This window comes from Condylura cristata, unplaced genomic scaffold, assembly GCF_000260355.1.
Source record: "Condylura cristata isolate star-nosed mole 26May11 unplaced genomic scaffold, ConCri1.0 scaffold00028, whole genome shotgun sequence".
NCBI lineage: Eukaryota > Metazoa > Chordata > Mammalia > Eulipotyphla > Talpidae > Condylura > Condylura cristata.
Window position 1 is genome coordinate 26,854,060 of NW_004567129.1, and position 18,365 is coordinate 26,872,424.

The 18,365-nt window shown below is 44.7% G+C and overlaps 1 protein-coding gene across 4 annotated transcripts in view; it reads left to right on the forward strand.

Moving 5' to 3' along the window:
• Positions 1 to 18,052, forward strand: part of LOC101629937 (zinc finger protein 14 homolog) — a 56,936-nt gene extending 38,884 nt beyond the window's left edge. Inside the window, exons 1-4 of one of the 4 annotated variants that reach the window (XM_012730519.1) lie at positions 10,985 to 11,067; positions 11,964 to 12,090; positions 12,534 to 12,632; positions 15,028 to 18,052. In XM_012730519.1, coding sequence (XP_012585973.1) covers positions 11,059 to 11,067; positions 11,964 to 12,090; positions 12,534 to 12,632; positions 15,028 to 16,394 — 1,602 coding nt within the window. In that variant the 5' untranslated portion in view covers positions 10,985 to 11,058 and the 3' untranslated portion in view covers positions 16,395 to 18,052. Of the gene's footprint in view, positions 1 to 303; positions 431 to 1,737; positions 1,834 to 3,138; positions 5,538 to 10,984; positions 11,068 to 11,963; positions 12,091 to 12,533; positions 12,633 to 15,027 lie in introns of those variants that run through there. The other 3 variants (XM_004690583.2, XM_012730514.1, XM_004690545.2) reach the window with 3 other exon arrangements.
• Positions 18,053 to 18,365: the final 313 nt, after the last annotated feature.

The window sequence follows — 18,365 nt, forward strand, 5'->3', positions numbered from 1 at the left end:
TGTATGAGGGAGGCATAACAGCCAGAAGGCTTATTTATATACATTATCTTGTTTCATTGGAAAACTGTTACTTTTCTTTCCCAAGTATATTTGGAGAAATAAGACAGATTTACAGGTGGCTGTATGTGCAGTGACAAGGTGGCACCTCTGGAACCTTCAGTGCATTGCTCCAGGATTATACCCTAACCCCAGGTTACAGCGTTTCAGCCTCAGCTGGGTCCATTTTCTGCAGTATCTCTTATCTTTTCTCCTATCTTAAAGCAAATGTTCTTTAATATCACTTACATTGGTCTGTCATTTCAGGGATCTGTGACTTTCAGTGATGTGCTCATAATCTTCTCTCAGGAGGAGTGGGAACATCTGAACTGGGAACAGAGAGACTTGTACAGAGAAGTGATGCTAGAGAACTACAGCAATTTGGTCTCACTGGGTAAGGGCTTCTGCCTGTAGTCACTAACACTTTCTTTTTGGTAATAGTTAGCTTCCTTCCCTGGAAATTTCCGTCAGTTGCCATGAAACTTACCTGAAATTTGGCTCCCTCTTCTCAAGGGAATGTTTGAGCTTCATCTAGTTGGAAATAAACACATGCATTAAGCATATTCATCTTACCCCATCCTTATGTGCCCACCAGGCCTTTCTTGGTCATGCAAGGGCTGGACCTGAATTCTGGGCGATTTATAAGAAATCAGCTTTCTCCTTGTGTCTGCACTCAGGATTGCTATGGTATTTTGTTACCTGTTGGTCTACCTAAAAGGCAAGTAGCTAGACCCTGTGTGCCAGTTTGTCTCTGATGGTCAAAAGAACATATAATATTTTTTAGATTTTTTTTTTTAATGCATACAGAACTGGGGTATAGGCCAGAGATGCAGGGGTGGAGAGAGAATTCATCAGAGACAGAGTGGGGAGCAGAACAGGCAGACTGACAAAGTTCCACTACTGAGGAGAGCAGTAGATGAGACAGGAGAGGCCTGCTGCTCCATGTGGGTCACCTCTGGGTCCAGGAATCGAACTCACACTGAAGCAGCTGGGGCTAGCTTGCAATGCTGTGTCCTAACCTGTTGGGTCACCAGGGAGGGCCCAGAACACATAATTTTATAGTGATAAGCAACAGGATTTATTTACAACTCAGGAAAACTCTTTTGTTAGTAAGCATTCACTTTTAATTCTTTTATGATTGAAAGTTAAATCTACCATCTTTCCATTTAACATTGTTTGAATGTGCTATAAAATTACTAATTATTCTGAGAAGTTTCTAGTTTTCTTAGCAGAATAGCAAGAACTAAGAGCTAATTAACATAACAGCACTTAATAATATTTTAGGCCATATTTAGATATAGATACATGTTATGTAATTTCACAACAGTTATGTAAAGAGGGTACTTTAATCTCTATTTTATAGGTTGGGAAAATAAAGCTGAGAGGTAGCTAGTCCACGGTTAAGCAGCTGGGCTGTGGGCAAGGCTGGATTTGGAGCCCGGGGCTGTGCGCCCAGCCGGTGTTGTCTGTCAGGAAGGTGCACTTACATGAGTAGAAATTGAGACATTTTCCTTCCCTCTCTAGTTCTTAGTATGTAACCTTTATGTGCACGTTTTTGAACCATCTTGCCCTTGTTTGTCTTAAAGACTTTATCAGTTGCCATCTGACCTATATAGTTTAATACTTAAAAAAGTCTAATCAAGTAATTTTCAATTTATGTCTGATTTCCATATTGTCTTACATTTACTTTCTTCTAAACAGGATGCTTCGTTTCCAAACCAGATGTGATTTCCTTATTGGAACGAGGAAAAGAGCCCTGGAAAGTTCTGAGAAAAGGAAGACCAGCTCCAGCTGCAGGTGAGTGAGGCCTGTCAGGAGGTGAAGCTGCCCCAGAGCTGGGGAGCAGACGCTCCTGAGGTTTGGGAACTCCCTTACAGGCCTGTGATCTGAGCGCCTGAGGAACAAGTTAGTCTGAGCTGCTGATACTAATTGAACTGCTTCTATGGCCCAAGAACTGCTGTTTTTTTTTTTTTTTCCATTCTGTGCTGTTTTCCTCCATGGGGTAGAGAGAGAGGTACTCTCTCGTTCCCTGTTAACAGCTGTTCTAGCTGTGTTTTGACTTTCCTTTTTGTTTTAATTGAAAGGTAGATGGATGGATGAGCAGACAGATAACCTCTGAACTGGGACCATGTTAGACACTGTCGCTACAGTCGTAATAAAATCCATAGAGTCCCTGTTCCTATAGAATGTATGCTGTAATAAAAGACACACAGCAGCTATAATTAAATACAAAATAGAGCATCAAGTAAAGAGTGCTGTGATGAAAAGGAAGCAGAATAAAGGAATAAAAATAGGTGTAGGATGGGAAAGCTATTTTAGTTGTAATCTGGGAAGGCTTTCCCCCCTAGCTTTTCACATAACTCTTTAAATGAGAAATAAAAGACTATAAAGAAGAATCTACTTGACATTGTAATAATGTGTCTTTTCGTAGTAATTACTCTTAAGTTCATATTAATTACTCTTAAGAGTTTCTTAGGCCAGAGAATATCCTTATTTGCCTTTTCTCATCCATCTATATATTTCTTTCTCATCGGAAGAAACACAATATAATAGACGATGGGGAGAGTGAACTTTGGTTTAGCTTTTACTTCTGCTGTTTCCCTTTCTCTTTGAACCTCTTGTTAAAAAAAAAATCCTTAAGGGCCTCCTTGGTGGTGCAGGGGGTTAAGTCTCAGTGCTATGAAGCTATCCATAGCCACAGCACCACTAGTGAGTTTGATTTTAATCTAATAATAAAGAAAATTGTTGAAAAGTCCATATATGAAGATTCTCAACCTTTCATCTCCCTTAGACACTCTGTGTGGACTGTCCAGGACTGTAGAATTGATACCAAGAGGGTTGGGTGGTCTCTGAACCACAGTGTTGGAAACCCGTTCCCTGTGGGTTCTGATCCACATCTCACTTTGAGAACCACCAACTTAAACTGTTTACTTAATCCCACTTTCTTTATGTGAACTCTCGTTTTCCCAGGAGTTTCCTTTTGCTTTGTTTATTTCAAATAATATTTTTGGAATTGCATTAGGCATGACTTTGTCTTTTATTTCTACTAAAGAAACTTTACTTTTAGAAAAAGAAAATTCCATGTTTGTTCTCTTGTTTCAGATTTGGATACCAGGTGTGAGACCAAGAAGTTATCTTCAGAAAATGACGTTTATGAAATTAACTTATCCCAGTGGAAGATAGTGGAAAGAATTAAAAACCATGGCCTTAAGGGGCTCGTTTTAAAAAGTGATTGGGAGTCCAAAAGAAAATGTGAAGAACAAGGTGAATATTTTGGTCAGATGAAAATTCCATCTCAAAAAGTGTCCTCGTACCAAAAACGCACATCGCCACATCAGAAGGTTCATTTTGTCGAGAAACCCTATGAATGTAAGGAGTGTGGGAAGGCCTTTCGAGTCCGCCAGCAACTTACTTTTCATCACAGAATTCACACTGGTGAGAAACCCTATGAATGTAAGGAGTGTGGGAAGGCCTTTCGAGTCCGCCAGCAACTTACTTTTCATCACAGAATTCACACTGGTGAGAAACCCTATGAGTGTAAGGAGTGTGGGATGGCCTTTCGACAGACGGCACACCTTACGCGCCACCAGAGACTGCATTCTGGCGAAAAGCTCTATGAATGTAAGGAATGTGGAGAGTCTTTCATATGTGGCCCAGAACTTAGAGTCCACCAGAAAATTCACATCGGTGAGAAGCCCTATGAGTGTAAGGAGTGCGGGAAGGCCTTCAGAGTGCGTGGTCAGCTGACGCTCCATCAGAGGATTCACACCGGGGAGAAGCCCTATGTGTGTACAGAATGCGGGAAGGCCTTCAGGCAGTACGCACACCTCACTCGACATCAGAAGCTTAATATTGCCAACAGACTGTATGAGTGTAAAGAATGCGGGAAGGACTTTCTGTGTGGCTCTGGCCTTAGAGTCCATCACAAACTTCACACTGGTGAGAAGCCCTATGAGTGTAAGGAGTGTGGGAAGGCCTTCAGAGTCCGCCAGCAGTTAACCCTCCACCAGAGAATTCACACTGGTGAGAAGCCCTATGAGTGTAAGGAGTGTGGGAAGGCCTTCAGAGTCCGCCAGCAGTTAACCCTCCACCAGAGAATTCACACTGGTGAGAAGCCCTATGAGTGTAAGGAATGTGGGAAGACCTTCAGTCGTGGTTATCATCTCATTCTTCATCACAGAATCCACACTGGCGAGAAACCTTATGAATGTAAGGAGTGCTGGAAGGCCTTCAGTCGTTACTCACAACTTATTTCCCATCAGAGTATTCATATTGGCGTGAAACCCTATGACTGTAAGGAGTGCGGGAAGGCCTTTAGACTACTGTCACAGCTTACACAACATCAGAGTATTCATATTGGTGAGAAACCTTACAAATGTAAGGAGTGTGGGAAGGCCTTTAGATTGCGCCAAAAGCTTACTCTCCATCAAAGCATTCACACTGGTGAGAAACCCTTTGAGTGTAAAGAATGTAGGAAGGCCTTCAGGCTTAATTCATCCCTTATTCAACATCTGAGAATCCATTCTGGTGAGAAACCTTATGAATGTAAGGAGTGTAAGAAGGCCTTCAGGCAGCATTCCCACCTAACCCATCACCTGAAAATTCATAATGTAAAGATATAAGAAACTTTTCAGTCCTGTGTTGTATAAAACTCTGACTGTAGTAACTAATTCCTTTTTCATCATATGTTCAACTTACTTCGCCCTGGAAGGCTTCTTTCATTTAAAGAATGTGTTAATGTTTACTGCATTCTCAAAACTAACTCTTAATAGAACAAATGTGAGGAAGACTCGTCTGTATTCCACCACTGTCCTACGTGCGTTTTACTGAACGAGATTGCTCTGTGCTGTAATTTCATTTGTAAATGGTAATGTACTGTGGCGGAGTACAGATTGCTGCTCATTCATTAACACCCCTCCCACAGGAGGAAGGCCCACACCCTTGCCCATGAGTCTGGGCAGCCCGTGGCTACTTGAACAAAAGGTTAAAGGTCAGTGCCCGGAGCCAGGCTTGACTGGCACATTTGACTTCCTCTTTTGGAATGCTCAAGTTGGCACCTGAACTGTTAAGTTAAAGAGTCTAGCTACTCTGCTGAAGAGACCACTGAGAGGCACAGAGGAGAGGTGCCCGCCGAGGTCAGCTGCCAGCTGAATGCTACCAAGTGCCCTCAGCTGACACCACATAGGACAGAAAGTTCAGCCAGCTGTGCCCTGCCCACAGAATCAGGAGATGTAATGAAATGGTTACTGTTTTAAGCATGTAAGTTTTTTTTTTTAAGTTATCATTAATATTATGCTTTTGGAAATTCATGTGAGAGGCTGGACACAATGAATAAATGCCTTTCACCAACAGAGAACTTCTGATTACTTATTTTTGTTAAAATAGTGAAAGAGATTCTTTTTAACTTGTTCCTAATGTGGGCTCTTTCTAAATTTAATTAAAAGTCAAAGGATAACATAAAAGATAGATTGCCTGGAAATTTTAAATCACCTGTATGGTAATTTCTGCATAAAGTTCAAATTTTATGGTCAAATTGTCTGTGTGGCCTATGTAGTAATCCCTCATGAGATCCTTGGTCCCTTTGTCATGTCACTAGAGTCTTTGGTAGGTTCTTTTTTTTCCTGACCAAACTAGGGTTTTTATTAAAAAAGGGGAAAATGGAGCATTTATATTACCTTCCCTTTATGAACTATATTTCAAGACAACCAAAGCCAGTGAGGGTAAGTTCCTTATTATTTTTTTTTAAAGATTTATTTATTTATGCTTCCAGAACTGGGGTGCAGGCCAGAGGTGCAGGGGGTGAGAGGACTCACTAGAGACAGAGAGAGAAGTAGAACAGGCAGACTGACGAAGTACACTGCTGAGGGGAGCAGCGGGTGCTTTAGGAGAGTTCTGCTGTGCCATGTGGGTCACCTCTGGGGCAGGGATCAAACTCATGCTGAAGTGGCTTTAGCTTCTTAGTGGTGTTTTTTGTTTTTTGTTTTTTTTTTTAAAGGTTTATTTATTTGTGCATACAGAACTGGGGTACAGGCCAGAGGCTCAGGGGCGGTGAGAGGCTTCACCAGAGACAGAGTGGGAAGCAGAACAGGCAGATCGAGGAAGTACACTGCTGAGGGGAGCAGCGGGCGGGTCAGGAGAGGTCTGCCGCGCCATGTGGTCACCTCCGGGGCAGGCGGGAATCGAACTCATGTGGAAGCGGCTTTAGATTCTCAGTGTTGTGCTTTAGCCCACTGCGCCACCAGGGAGGGCCCCTTAGTGGTGTTTTTAACCCGCTGTACCACCAGGGAGGGCCCAAGTTCCTTATTATTAGAGAATTTTGTCTAATAAAGGTCAGAGGAATATATAATTGGAAAAATCACACTTATGAAATAATGGATCTTGGTGGTGATCAATGAATGTGAAGACCATTAAGTGAAAGATTGTAGCTTTTAATGAGTAAAGCAGAATCAGAAACCACTATAGTAATATATCTTGTTAGATCAGACAGGCTAGGTGCTGTGTGTGTATGTGTGTGTAGGCCAGAGGTATAGAGGGTGAAAGGATTTGCCAGAGACAGAGTGGGGAGCAAAACAGGTGGATCAACTGAATTTCATTGCTGAGGGGAGCAGCAGGCAAGATAGAAGAGGTCTGCTGTGCCATGTGGGTCACCTCCCTGACCAGGGATCAAACTCAGGCTGAAGCAGCTGCGGCTAGCTTCTTAGTGCTTCCCTTTAACTTGTTCCCTTTAACTTCATACTCCTTAGCAGAATTGCCAGATAACTTCAAATATATTAGGTCCCAGACTAATAAAAACATGTTGGAATGTAGATACTGTCGTAATTTATTTTCCAAAAGTGGAAAACAGTCTTTCCTTATGTCCATCGTTGTCAATAACTGCTGTGATTTCAGAGCAATCATTTCACTTTTTTATGACATTATGAAGACATCGCTACTTGATGTCTGCATTTAAGAATATGGTTTATTCTTTTTCCTTCTAAAAACAAGTTGCTTCTTTAGCAAGCTGTTGGAATTCTTCCCAAAGAAAATTGTGTATACCCCCTCATAATTTCCATTAATTTATGTAATGTTCTTTCTCCATTGGATCAGTTTTAAAATGGTAAGTTTTACTCTGTTAAATATAAAAATCTGTAGATAATGAAAAATCGAGGCACAGGTAATATATTCATAATACATGTTTTTTGACCAAAGACTCACCCAAAATACATAAAGAACTTCTACAGATTGTCAAATTGTAGACAGCAAACTAGGAAAAGTGGGCAGGGGGAGGGAGACAAAACTTTGAAAAAATGATATCCAGTTGGCAAAAAAAAGAGGCGAAAAGATACTCAAGTTCATTATCAAGAAACTGGAACACTTGAAGCCTCAATGTTACATATGACCAGAAACTCAGCAGAATAGCTAATGAAAATGTGTACAAAGTGGATGTGTATGATGCACAAATCCGTGCCTACCCTGGGCCAAGGGATAGCCTGGTCTTAAGATGCCAGTGAATCTGCTAGTGGATACCGAAGATTATCAACCCCCAACAAAATCTGGTAAGCTGATCCCCAATGGGAAGCTAAGAAAATAACCGATCTTATCAAGGACGGTGAGGAGAAAAGACCTGGGAAGAGTGACTGGAGGGGCCAGGTCAGTCAGTCATCACACCTGAAGTGTTTCTAGTACCAGGCTGCGGGAGCAGTACAGGTTCACCCCAGAACATGTCAACACTGACACCGAAAAGCTGCAAAGGGATTGCAGTCCCATCCCTGTAAAAACACCGGTCTCCCTAATCAAAAGATGTTGCATTCAAACAGGAACGGGCCATAAACAGACCCAAATACAGAGAGAATTTTTGTCCACATGGGGGTAACTGACGTCACAGAGTGTTCCCTGCACCACCCGGGCCTCTCCCACCCCTACCACCAAGAATTGCAGCCCCGCGCGCCCCCACCCCCTCACCGCCGCCAGCGGGGCGGAGACTAGGCGCTCCCAGCGCGGACTACATCTCCCACAGGCCTTTGCGCCTACTTTCCTTCCGCCTTCTCCGGCGGTGTCGGCTCGGAGGTGAGTCGGTCGCGTGCATTGAGGAAATGGGCGCGGGGGCGGCGCGGGGGCGGCGCGGGCCTCGGTGGACCCGGAGTTGCCGCGACTGTGGCGCGTGCGAAGCCGACCGGGCGCAGGTGCCCTGTCTGCCGCGTCCTCGGCCTTCGCTCTCCCGAGCCGCGCACGGACGGCGGCCCAGAATGGCTCCGCGTTAGAAGGATGCACCCGAGGGAGGCCCCCGACAAAAAGACGCAGCGCTGCGGAGACAGCGCCCGGCTCGGAGCGAGCAGCCCGCTGGGGCTCCCTCCCCAGGCGGCCGCCGCCTGCGCGGTGGCCGACCCCAGCCCGGCCTTTGTTCCCTGGCTCTTCATTCCGCCGCGCGGGGCGTCAGCCCCCCCAGGCTCCCTCTCGCTTTCCCTGGGCTATTGGAGAGGTGCGGGGAAGGGGCTGGCGGGGGGCGGGTGTGTCCTGACTGGGCCTGACAGGCGCCGCGCCTCCAGCCTCTGGTCTCCTTCCCCGCGTCTGTGTGTCAGCCAGACACGGACACAGGGATCAGGGCGAACCGGCGTTTCTTCTTTGTTCCATGAAATGTGCTTTTATTTTGCTGCGCTTGGGACGTGGGGACATCAGTTTATGCCGCGTGCTTCATACCAGCTCAGACGGAGGAAAAAGCCGCCCTGCCATTCACCGGGCTGGGAGGGAAGGGGCATCCCGCCAGCTTGTAACGCTGACAGAGTCTCGTTCTCCCGCGGCACTGTCCTGCAACAGTGAGAAATGCCCTAGCGACTTCCTCTTTGAGAGTTTGACCCTCTTACCCAGGGAAATGCCTGAATCTCTTTGTTGTTTTTATTGTACTGCCTGGGCTATTCATTGTGAAGGTACCCGCTGGCTAAACTCCCTTGCCCAATGCTAACATTTTCCAGTTAATCATTGCCTCTTGCAAACTCACTGCAGAAACAGCCACAACGTTAGAATTGTTCCAGGCCCTTGAATTCTTCTCTTCGGTTGGAACCTAGCTAACCCTTGACAAAAGGACTGTTCTACCCGGTGGCATTCCAACCATGCCTGTGAAATCTCCCTTTCCAGTCAGTAACACTGATTTTGCCAGCTTACGCAGACTGGTCTTTGCATGATTAGGTATTAACACCTGGACTGTCCTATCCCTCGATCTGGTGTTTGCCTTCCCACCCTGAGAATGAATGATGGGAGAGGTGGGGTAGTAACCCCTCACCCCCAACACTCTCCCCTCTCCATGCTAGGATCCTCATGAAGAGCATTTCATTCCTCTGGTGAGCTGCTGCTCACTAATGATTTGAATGGACTGAGTGGAATCTGAAGAGAGGCCACTCGAGAGCTTTACTGTAGGCTGTGATTTGTTAAGATTAGTTTAGTTGGTGTTTTGATCTTCTCCACTGCCCTGAGTTCAAACTCAGGGCAAGATAGGTAGTTTGATTGGCGGCTGGGCTTTTAATTTCACAATCAGTGAAGGCATTTTTGGTGGGTCAGTATTAACAAGGGGAGAGATTAATAGAAGAGTAGAAGAATGAGATGTGGGTTGAAGTTTTTGACAACCTGAGTTTGTTTCAAGTCACATTCCTGAGGCCTTGGGGGAAGCAGTTTAGTGGAGGGTCAGGGGTGTGGCAGTGGCACTAAGATATAGGTTCTAATCCTACCCCAGCCCCGTAGGGTGGTGAACTTGGGACAGTTTATCGATCTCTAGCCCTGAGACATTTGCTTCCAGTTTGCAGGCCAGGGTACAGGCCAGAGGTGCTGGGGTAAGACAATTCACCACAGACAGGGTGGGCAGCAGAACAGGTGGATCTACAGAAATCCACTGCGGAGGGGAGCAGTGAGTGGGCGGGTCAGGAGAGGTCTGCTGCGCCATGTGGGTCACTCCCCTACACACATTGAACCCATGGTGTTGGGCTTTCACCCCTTGAGCCACCAGGGAGGTACCACATCCTGGTCCTTTATAGTTTCTTTAACGCATTGGCTTCGCCCACTTCAACATTACCACTTTCTGCTATCCATGTGGTTTGCAGTGGTGTGTGCACACTTGTTCATTCAGTCATCCTCCAGCTGGGTCCCTTTTAGTTTGCAGCCATTATCCACAGTGCGTGTGTGTACGTCACTAGGTACATGTTATGCACAGTTCCTTTAGCTCCACATACGGGGTTTCTGGAAAACAGAATTTTTAGGATTTAAATGTTGTGTCATACAGTTCTAAATTTGGACTAACTTACTGTCCTTTTCCTAGTAATCTTGCCAATGTGTTAAATCCCCCAATCCAGTCATTGTGAAAGATATTTTTTGGAGAATTTCACACACATCTCCTTAGTGAGATTTGTTTATCTTCAAAGGCTCTTTCTAGGGCCAACATCATTGCACAAGGGATTGAGTCGCAGCACTGTGAAGCAGACCTCTCTTGTCTCCCCATTGCTTCCCTCAGCAGTGTATTTCATCAATCTGCCTCTTGTGCTTCCCACTCTGTTTCTGGTGAATAAGTAAATCTTTAAAACACAGAAAGTTCAGACAGGATCCGGGCCCCAAAGGAGGCTCTGTTGAATGGTGTGCCCCTCTGCAGCCCTGAAAAGTTGTGCTGGAGGGAGAAGGAGCTGCTTAGGGCAACTCATACCAGTCAGTATTGGGTCCAGACCTACATTTCCACATGGGCAGGGCATAGGTGTCCTGCCGCGGTCTCGTGCTTGGTGGGAAGCCCATCATGATTCTGCTTGGCTGCATCAGGGCTTGAATTTCTACACGCTTCCATGCCTCTCTGCTTCTGTGGGTTGTGACAGTGTGGGTATGACGGTGTGCTGGGAATAGTTAGGGTGCAGGAGTGGGAGAGAAGAAAAGCTCGTGGGCACTACTTGGGGAGCTGTAAGGCATGTCTGGTTTCACGACTTTTTCTTCTTCCAGATCTGGCTTCTCCGGGCCCTGCACTTCTCCCACGGAGACATCTCAAAGAGGGCGGAGCTGTTCTTGCAGTCTGAAACCATGGCTCATGTGAGTCTGCTTCGGTCTCCTTTTTGAAGGGTTGTCAGTGTCGGGGTTGTTGGACATCTTCATGTCTGGTCCTGGAGTTTCCTGTCCGGCTGAGCTCCACCCAGGAACCTGTTGCCAGTCGCTCCTTCCTTCCAGGGCTGGGGCAGATCACGGAGTTTTCTCCGTGTATCCTCTGCTCCCACATGTGCTCTAAGTGCTGCAAAGCAGCAAAAGTGTGAAATGAATGCCTGGAGAAAAATACAGGCACTGTCTGTAGAGTGTCGTGGGTAACATTGTCCAGCAGAACAGCTGTTGATGTCAGTGCTTAACCATCAGAGGAAGCAGATTTCACAGAATGCATTGAGTGCATTTCACAGATTTGCATTGTCCAGTTTTCTGTAGGAAAATTATCTATCTCCCACACACAATTTCACATTAAAAAAATACACATGGGAAAAAATGTATATATATATATATTTGGGGTCTCCCTGGTGGCCTAAGGTTTAAGTCTCAGCCCTCTTACTGCTGCAGCACCAGTTTGATCCCCACGCAGGGAGCTGACCCACATGGCGCAGCAGACCTCTCCTGACTCACCTGCTGCTCCCCTCAGCAGCGAATTTCAGTGGGTCTGCTTGTTCTGCTCCCCACTCTTTCTCTGGTGAACATTTATTTGCTGACTTTATACATTTCCAGATGTTTGGGTATAATTTCACCCTAAATGCAGCCGCTGAACTGTCTCAGACTTGCAGGCTCTCTGCCTCACTGACGCTACTCTTCTTCCTGTCTTCTACACATACAGGCGCCACCTCTGCTAGCCTGTGGCCTCCTCTGCGCAGCATGTCCTCAGTCACCTCTCTTTCCATTTAAAAAAAATGTCATTTATGAACACGAGTAATATGTGGCTTCTTCTTCTCCAGGGTTCAGTGACGTTCAGGGACGTGACCATAGACTTCTCGCAGGAGGAGTGGGACTGCCTGGACTCGGCACAGAGGGACTTGTACCGGGATGTGATGTGGGAGAACTACAGCCACTTCATCTCGCTCGGTAAGGCCGTGTAGCCCCAGCGACGTGGGCGTCCTCTGCGGCGGCTTCAGGGCCGAGTCCTTGAGTTGCTAGCTGTTTTTGTTCTTCTCCAGAAGAAATGATCCCAGCTTGTGAATGTGGGCCGCCTCCCTGGCTGGGGATCAAACTTGTACTGAAGCAGCTGGGGCTAGCTTCATAATGCTGCGTTTTAACCTGTGGCACCATCCGGGAAGGCCCAGATTCTGTGTTCTAAACTACTATGTAAGACTGCCTCCCGGCAGAACTTGTGTAAGTTTATTTAAGGCTTGTTCTGAATTATCTGGTGGTCCCATGGTCCTGAGGTTACCCTGTCATGACTGTCCTTTAAGTCCCTTGCATTTTGATCTATAATTATTTACAAATTTAACCAAAGCTGAATCCAAGAACTTTGGGGCTTATGATTTCTTCTGACATTATCTGTGAAGCAGGACCTTCCATTTCTAAACCGGAAGTGATTACCTTGTTGGATGAAGGGAAGGATCCCTGGATGATTGTGCAGGAAGGGACGAGAGGACACTGCCCTGGTGAGTGAGGCCTGAGCAGGCCAGAGTCATCCTTCCCTCAGTCTATGGCCCTGCCTGTGAGGGTAGAGGTATACCTTTAAGATTCTGCTAGGGACCTCTGGTCAGAGACCCAGAGCTGAGACCTGGAAGCAAATTAAAATCTTTAAAGCTTGCACTACCAAAAGAGTCTTCCTCTTGATTATGATGACAACTCCCAGTTTCCTGTTCCCATGTGTCTCTCTCACATCAAGAGAGGAGAGCTCTTCTCAGTACAAAGGGAAGATCTAATAAATAAAAAGGCTGAAACCAACTAAATACAAGATACGAAAGAGAGAAAAAGTCGTAAAGCCAAAGATGATTTCTGGAAAAGATCAAGAAAGCTGACACATACCTAGATGATGAATCAAGAAGAAAGGAGAGGCCACGTAAAGTTCTGATATCAGGAATGGAAGAGAGGTTCTCACTTCACATTTTAAGGCCATTAAAAGAGTAATAAGAGGCCCTCCCTGGTGGCGCAGCGGGTTAAAGCACAGCACTGAGAAGCTAAAGCCGCTTCCGCATGAGTTCGATTCCCGCCTGCCCCGGAGGTGACCACATGGTGTGGCAGACCTCTCCTGACCCGCCTGCTGCTCCCCTCAGCAGTGTACTTCATCGATCTGCCTGTTCTGTTCCCCACTCTGTCTCTGGTGAAGCCTCTCACCGCCCCTGAGCCTCTGGCCTATACCCTGGTTCTGTATGCACAAATAAATAAATCTTTAAAAAAAAAAAAGAGTAATAAGACAATACCCTAACTGACTTTATGCCAGTGAATTTGGAACACTAAGTGAAATGGAAAAATTCCTTAAAAATGACAAGATATTATCAGAACAGATACAAGATAAAAAGATACTTATGCATAACCTTATATCTATTAAAGTAATTGAATTTGTCACCACAAATCTTTCCGTAAAGAACATGTCAGGTCCAGATGTCACTGGTGAATACTATTAAAAATGAAAGAGGACCCTCCCTGGTAGTGCAGCGGGTTAAAGCACAGCCCTATAAAGCTATCCACAGCCACTGCAGCCTGAGTTCAATCCCTGGCCAGGGAGCTGACCCACAGGGTGCAGCAGACCTCTGCTGTCTCCCTGCCGCTCCCCTCGGCAGTGTACTTCAGTAGACCTGTCTGCTGTGCTCCCCACTCTGTCTCTGGTGAATCCTCTCACTGCCTTTGCACCTCTGGCCTACACCCCAGTTCTTGTATACATAATAAATTAAATAAATCTTTAAAAAAAAACCCTCTATACGGGCATTGTAACAAATCTTTGGGTAATTCTTGTCCACACTTAATCAGCCTTCACTACTTGACCTGATCATCAACTTCACCTCCCTCCTTGGACTTTCTGCTTCTTTTGCTTTTCTCCCCAGACATGAGAATAGAATCTATTCCACAATGTAGTTATAATAATCCATAATATAATCTCACTTTATGGTAATAGGAATAGGGAATGATAATAATGTAACATGGAAATTAGTTGGATTGTAAATAGTCTTCCTGGTTGAATGGAACCAGAATAGTAGAAAATTTATAACATGCAGCAGGACTGGCCGACACCTTCCATTTAAAGCTCCGTTGTTAGGCACCTTTCACTTCTGAATAAAGCAGATTAATAAGTGTCAGAGATCTACATTGTCAACTTTGCCTGACTTTCGCCTAATGTCAGGTGACACTTACCTATTCTCAGTTTAACTTTCGCCTTGCTGGCCCAGAGCTTATTTTCATAATCAAGTTCAGCACCTAAATCCAGCCTTTCCACTCATTTTTGTGCATCTTCGTATCCACTGAAGTGGCCTTCAGCCATTATGAGCCACTGTTTGGGTTAGCTCCTGAGACAGGAATTACTTGTAAATGCTCTGCTGTTATAGTTGTGGAGTTTTGCCTAGTCTGCTCCAGCCTGCTTTTCCATATAAGTTATGCAAGTTTTGGGTGTACAATTTTGCAGAAGATAAGGTTTTTTGGGCACACCTATATGTTACTATAACTGAAATACCTGTGTTTTATAGATGTATGCTCCCTTCACCTTTTTTTTTTAAGGTTTTATTCATTCATACAGAACTGGGGTACAGGCCAGATATGCGGAGGATGAGAGGGTTCACCAGAGACAGAGCAGGGAGCAGAGCAGGCAGATCTACAAAGTACACTGCTGAGGGGAGCAGCAGGAGAGGTCTGCCGGGCCGGATCTCCTCCGGGGCAGGCGGGAATCGAACTCATGCGGAAGTGGCCTAAGCTTCTTAGTGCTGTGCTTTAACCCGCTGCGCCACCGGGGCTTCACTTTTAATAGACATTATTTTAGGTACTTCTTATTTCTCTGTAGAAGTTTTCTTCCTTCTGCAACAGGGAACTAGCATGTATTTGCTTGCTTTTTGTTTTTTTCAGGTTTGGAATCCAGAAACAGGAACAATACGTTATCTCCAGAAAAGGACATTTATGAAATATATGCATTCCAATGGGAGATAGTGGAAAGAAATAACAGTTATGGCCTTCAGGACTCCGTTTTTAGAAACGAATGGGAATGCAAAAGCAACATTGAGGGGCAAAAGGAGCCACAAGAGGACTATTTTGGGCCAGTGAAAATGACCTCTGAAAAAATGACCACTTACAAAAAGCATAATTTTCTTGCTGAATATCAAATAGTTCATAATGGAGAAAAGTTATATGAATGTAAGGAATGTAGAAAGACCTTTATCCGCCGTTCAACACTCAGTCAACACCTGAGAATCCACACCGGGGAGAAGCCTTATAAATGTAAGGAATGTGGGCAGGCCTTTCGACAGCGTGCCCACCTCATTCGTCATCACAAACTTCACACTGGTGAAAAGCCCTATGAATGCAAGGATTGTGGGAAGGCCTTTACAGTGCTCCAGGAACTCACCCAACACCAGAGACTTCACACTGGTGAAAAGCCTTACGAATGTAAGGAGTGTGGAAAGGCCTTTAGAGTACATCAGCAGCTTGCTCGACATCAGAGAATTCACACGGGTGAGAAGCCCTATGAATGTAAGGACTGTGGGAAGACTTTTCGGCAGTGTACACACCTCACTCGACATCAGAGACTTCACACTGCCGAGAAGCTCTACGAATGTAAGGAATGTGGGAAAGCCTTTGTGTGCGGTCCAGACCTCAGAGTACATCAGAAGATTCACTTTGGCGAGAAACCCTACGTATGTAAGGAGTGTGGGAAGACTTTTAGAATATGCCAACAACTCACTGTCCATCAGAGTATTCATACTGGCGAGAAACCCTACGAATGTAAGGAGTGTGGGAAGACTTTTCGATTAAGGCAACAGCTTGTTCGCCATCAGAGAATTCATACCCGTGAGAAGCCTTATGAATGCATGGAGTGTTGGAAAACCTTTAGTAGTTACTCACAGCTTATTTCACATCAGAGCATTCATATTGGGGAGAGACCTTACGAATGCGAGGAGTGTGGGAAGGCCTTTCGGCTGCTCTCCCAACTTACTCAGCATCAAAGTATTCACACTGGTGAGAAACCTTATGAATGCAAGGAATGTAGGAAACCTTTTAGACTGCTCTCACAGCTGACTCAACACCAGAGCATTCATACTGGTGAGAAACCTTATGAATGTAAGGAGTGTGGTAAGGCTTTTCGACTTTATTCATTTCTTACTCAACACCAGCGAATTCATACCGGTGAGAAACCCTACAAATGTAAGGAATGTAAGAAGGCCTTTAGACAGCATTCCCACCTTACTCAACATCAGAAAATTCACAATGGAATTTAATACTGGAAAGCCTTCAACCAGACATTATATACTAGAACATCACCACATTCATTTTTGAAGAAATGGATTTCATGTTCACAAACAAGAGTAGGGAATTTTATATTGTAGGAAAAAATGTTGCTTTAAAATCATGCATCAACATTCAAACACTGCTAGCTTTGACAAATTATATGAGAGAATAATGTAACGAATGTAGGAGAATCTGTAACCTTATCACTATCCCCGTTTTCCCACTTTATTCCCAGTGTGTAATTGGACCAGGTAACCAAACTTCTTTACCTCATTTGCTCACTTATAACATGGTGATAACAGTACCTGTAGATATTACTTATTGTGGTGTAATAAATGTCCACATTTATTAAAATACAATTTATGTAAGTCAGGAGTTTGGGGGTGACTGAGCTGGGTTCTCTGCTGCAAATTCTCTCATAAAGCTAAAATCAGCCAGGGCTGGGTCTCATCTGAAGGTGGGGCTGGAGGGGCTATCCCCTTTTAACCTCATGTGGTGGTTGGTTGAATTTGTTTTCACGGGGGGGGTGGCTGTCGCAATGAGATCCTCAGTTTCAAGCTCACTGCTGGGTGACAGGTGAACTCAGTACCTTGCCAAGTGGGCCTCTTGAGCCTGGCTGCTCATTTTATCCAAGCGCTCAAGCCAAGAAGACAGCAGTGTCTGCTAGCATCCTGAAAGTCATAGCCTTGTGTAATTTAAGCACTGAAATAGCATCCCATCATCTTTGCATCGTCTACTGGTTAGAAGGAAGGTACTAGACAGCCCCACATTGGGGGAAGAGGGTTGCACAAGATTGTGAAATTCAGGAGACATCAGAGGCCCATTTGAAGGCAGCCTGCCACACTACATAATAGGAGTTTGTAGGGGTTAAGTAATTAATACCTTGGGAAAATACCACCATATTGCATGTTTTCTGTAAATATTGCATATAATAGTCGTTATTAGCATTAGTGAGTTCATATGAAAGGAACACCCTGTAGAAGTGATATATATAGATTGCTTCCTGTCTTTCACTGTTCAACATTATAAAATTTAAACTCATTCATTCTGGATCAAATTTAGGAGGTTATATTCAATGTGAGAAGTTCCTTATCATCTGAGCTGCAGCAACTTCACGCTGACAAGGAAACTTATAAATTGCATGAATTTGAGACTGGGTTTAACTGTTCAATCTAACGGGAAATGGTCTTGCCATAATAAAAATTCCAAAAAGCAAATGTTTTATAATCCCTGTTTTCTGACCACAGTTCAAGATTACTTAGAAACTTCTCAAAAATATAGCAAGAAGAAAAGTAGCCATCTGGAAAGGCAATATTGTAGGTATGCATGTTGTATGTGTGTGTAAAAAAACTGTTATGTAAAAGAAAGAAAACATCTTTCTGGGATTGCCAACATGCATACTGATGGGCAGACTCGTCTTCAACTAGGGGGTGTCGGGCCTTTTGATGGGACTGCACTAGCGGTCATAGTCTGCTTGGTCATGGCACCATTGGTCAGCTGTGGAGATAGCAGACATCTGCTCATTGCTCTAAAAATTAAAGGGAAAAATAAGCATTTGTTTTGTTTTTCCTAGGTGAACTGGGTGTTTAGGCCACCAAAAAAATCAAGTTAAAGTGTTTTGTTATTTTTTATTTATTTGTGAAATCCAGACTGGCAGAATTTAAAAACTTGTTTTCTTTTTCTTTTTTTTTTTTTTTTAAGATTTATTTATTTATCCATACAGAACCGGGACATAGGCCAGAGGTGCAGGGGCAGAGAGGATTCACCAGAGACAGTGCAGGGAGCAGAACAGGCAGACTGATAAGAGACACAGATGAGAGGGAGGCAGTGAGCAAGACAGTGCCATATGGGTCACTCCCCTGGCAGGGATCAAACTCATGCTGAAGCAGCTTCAGCTAGCTTTGTAGTGCTGTGTAAAGCCACTAAGGAGGGACCCTAAAAACCCAGTTTCTAATCCCTAA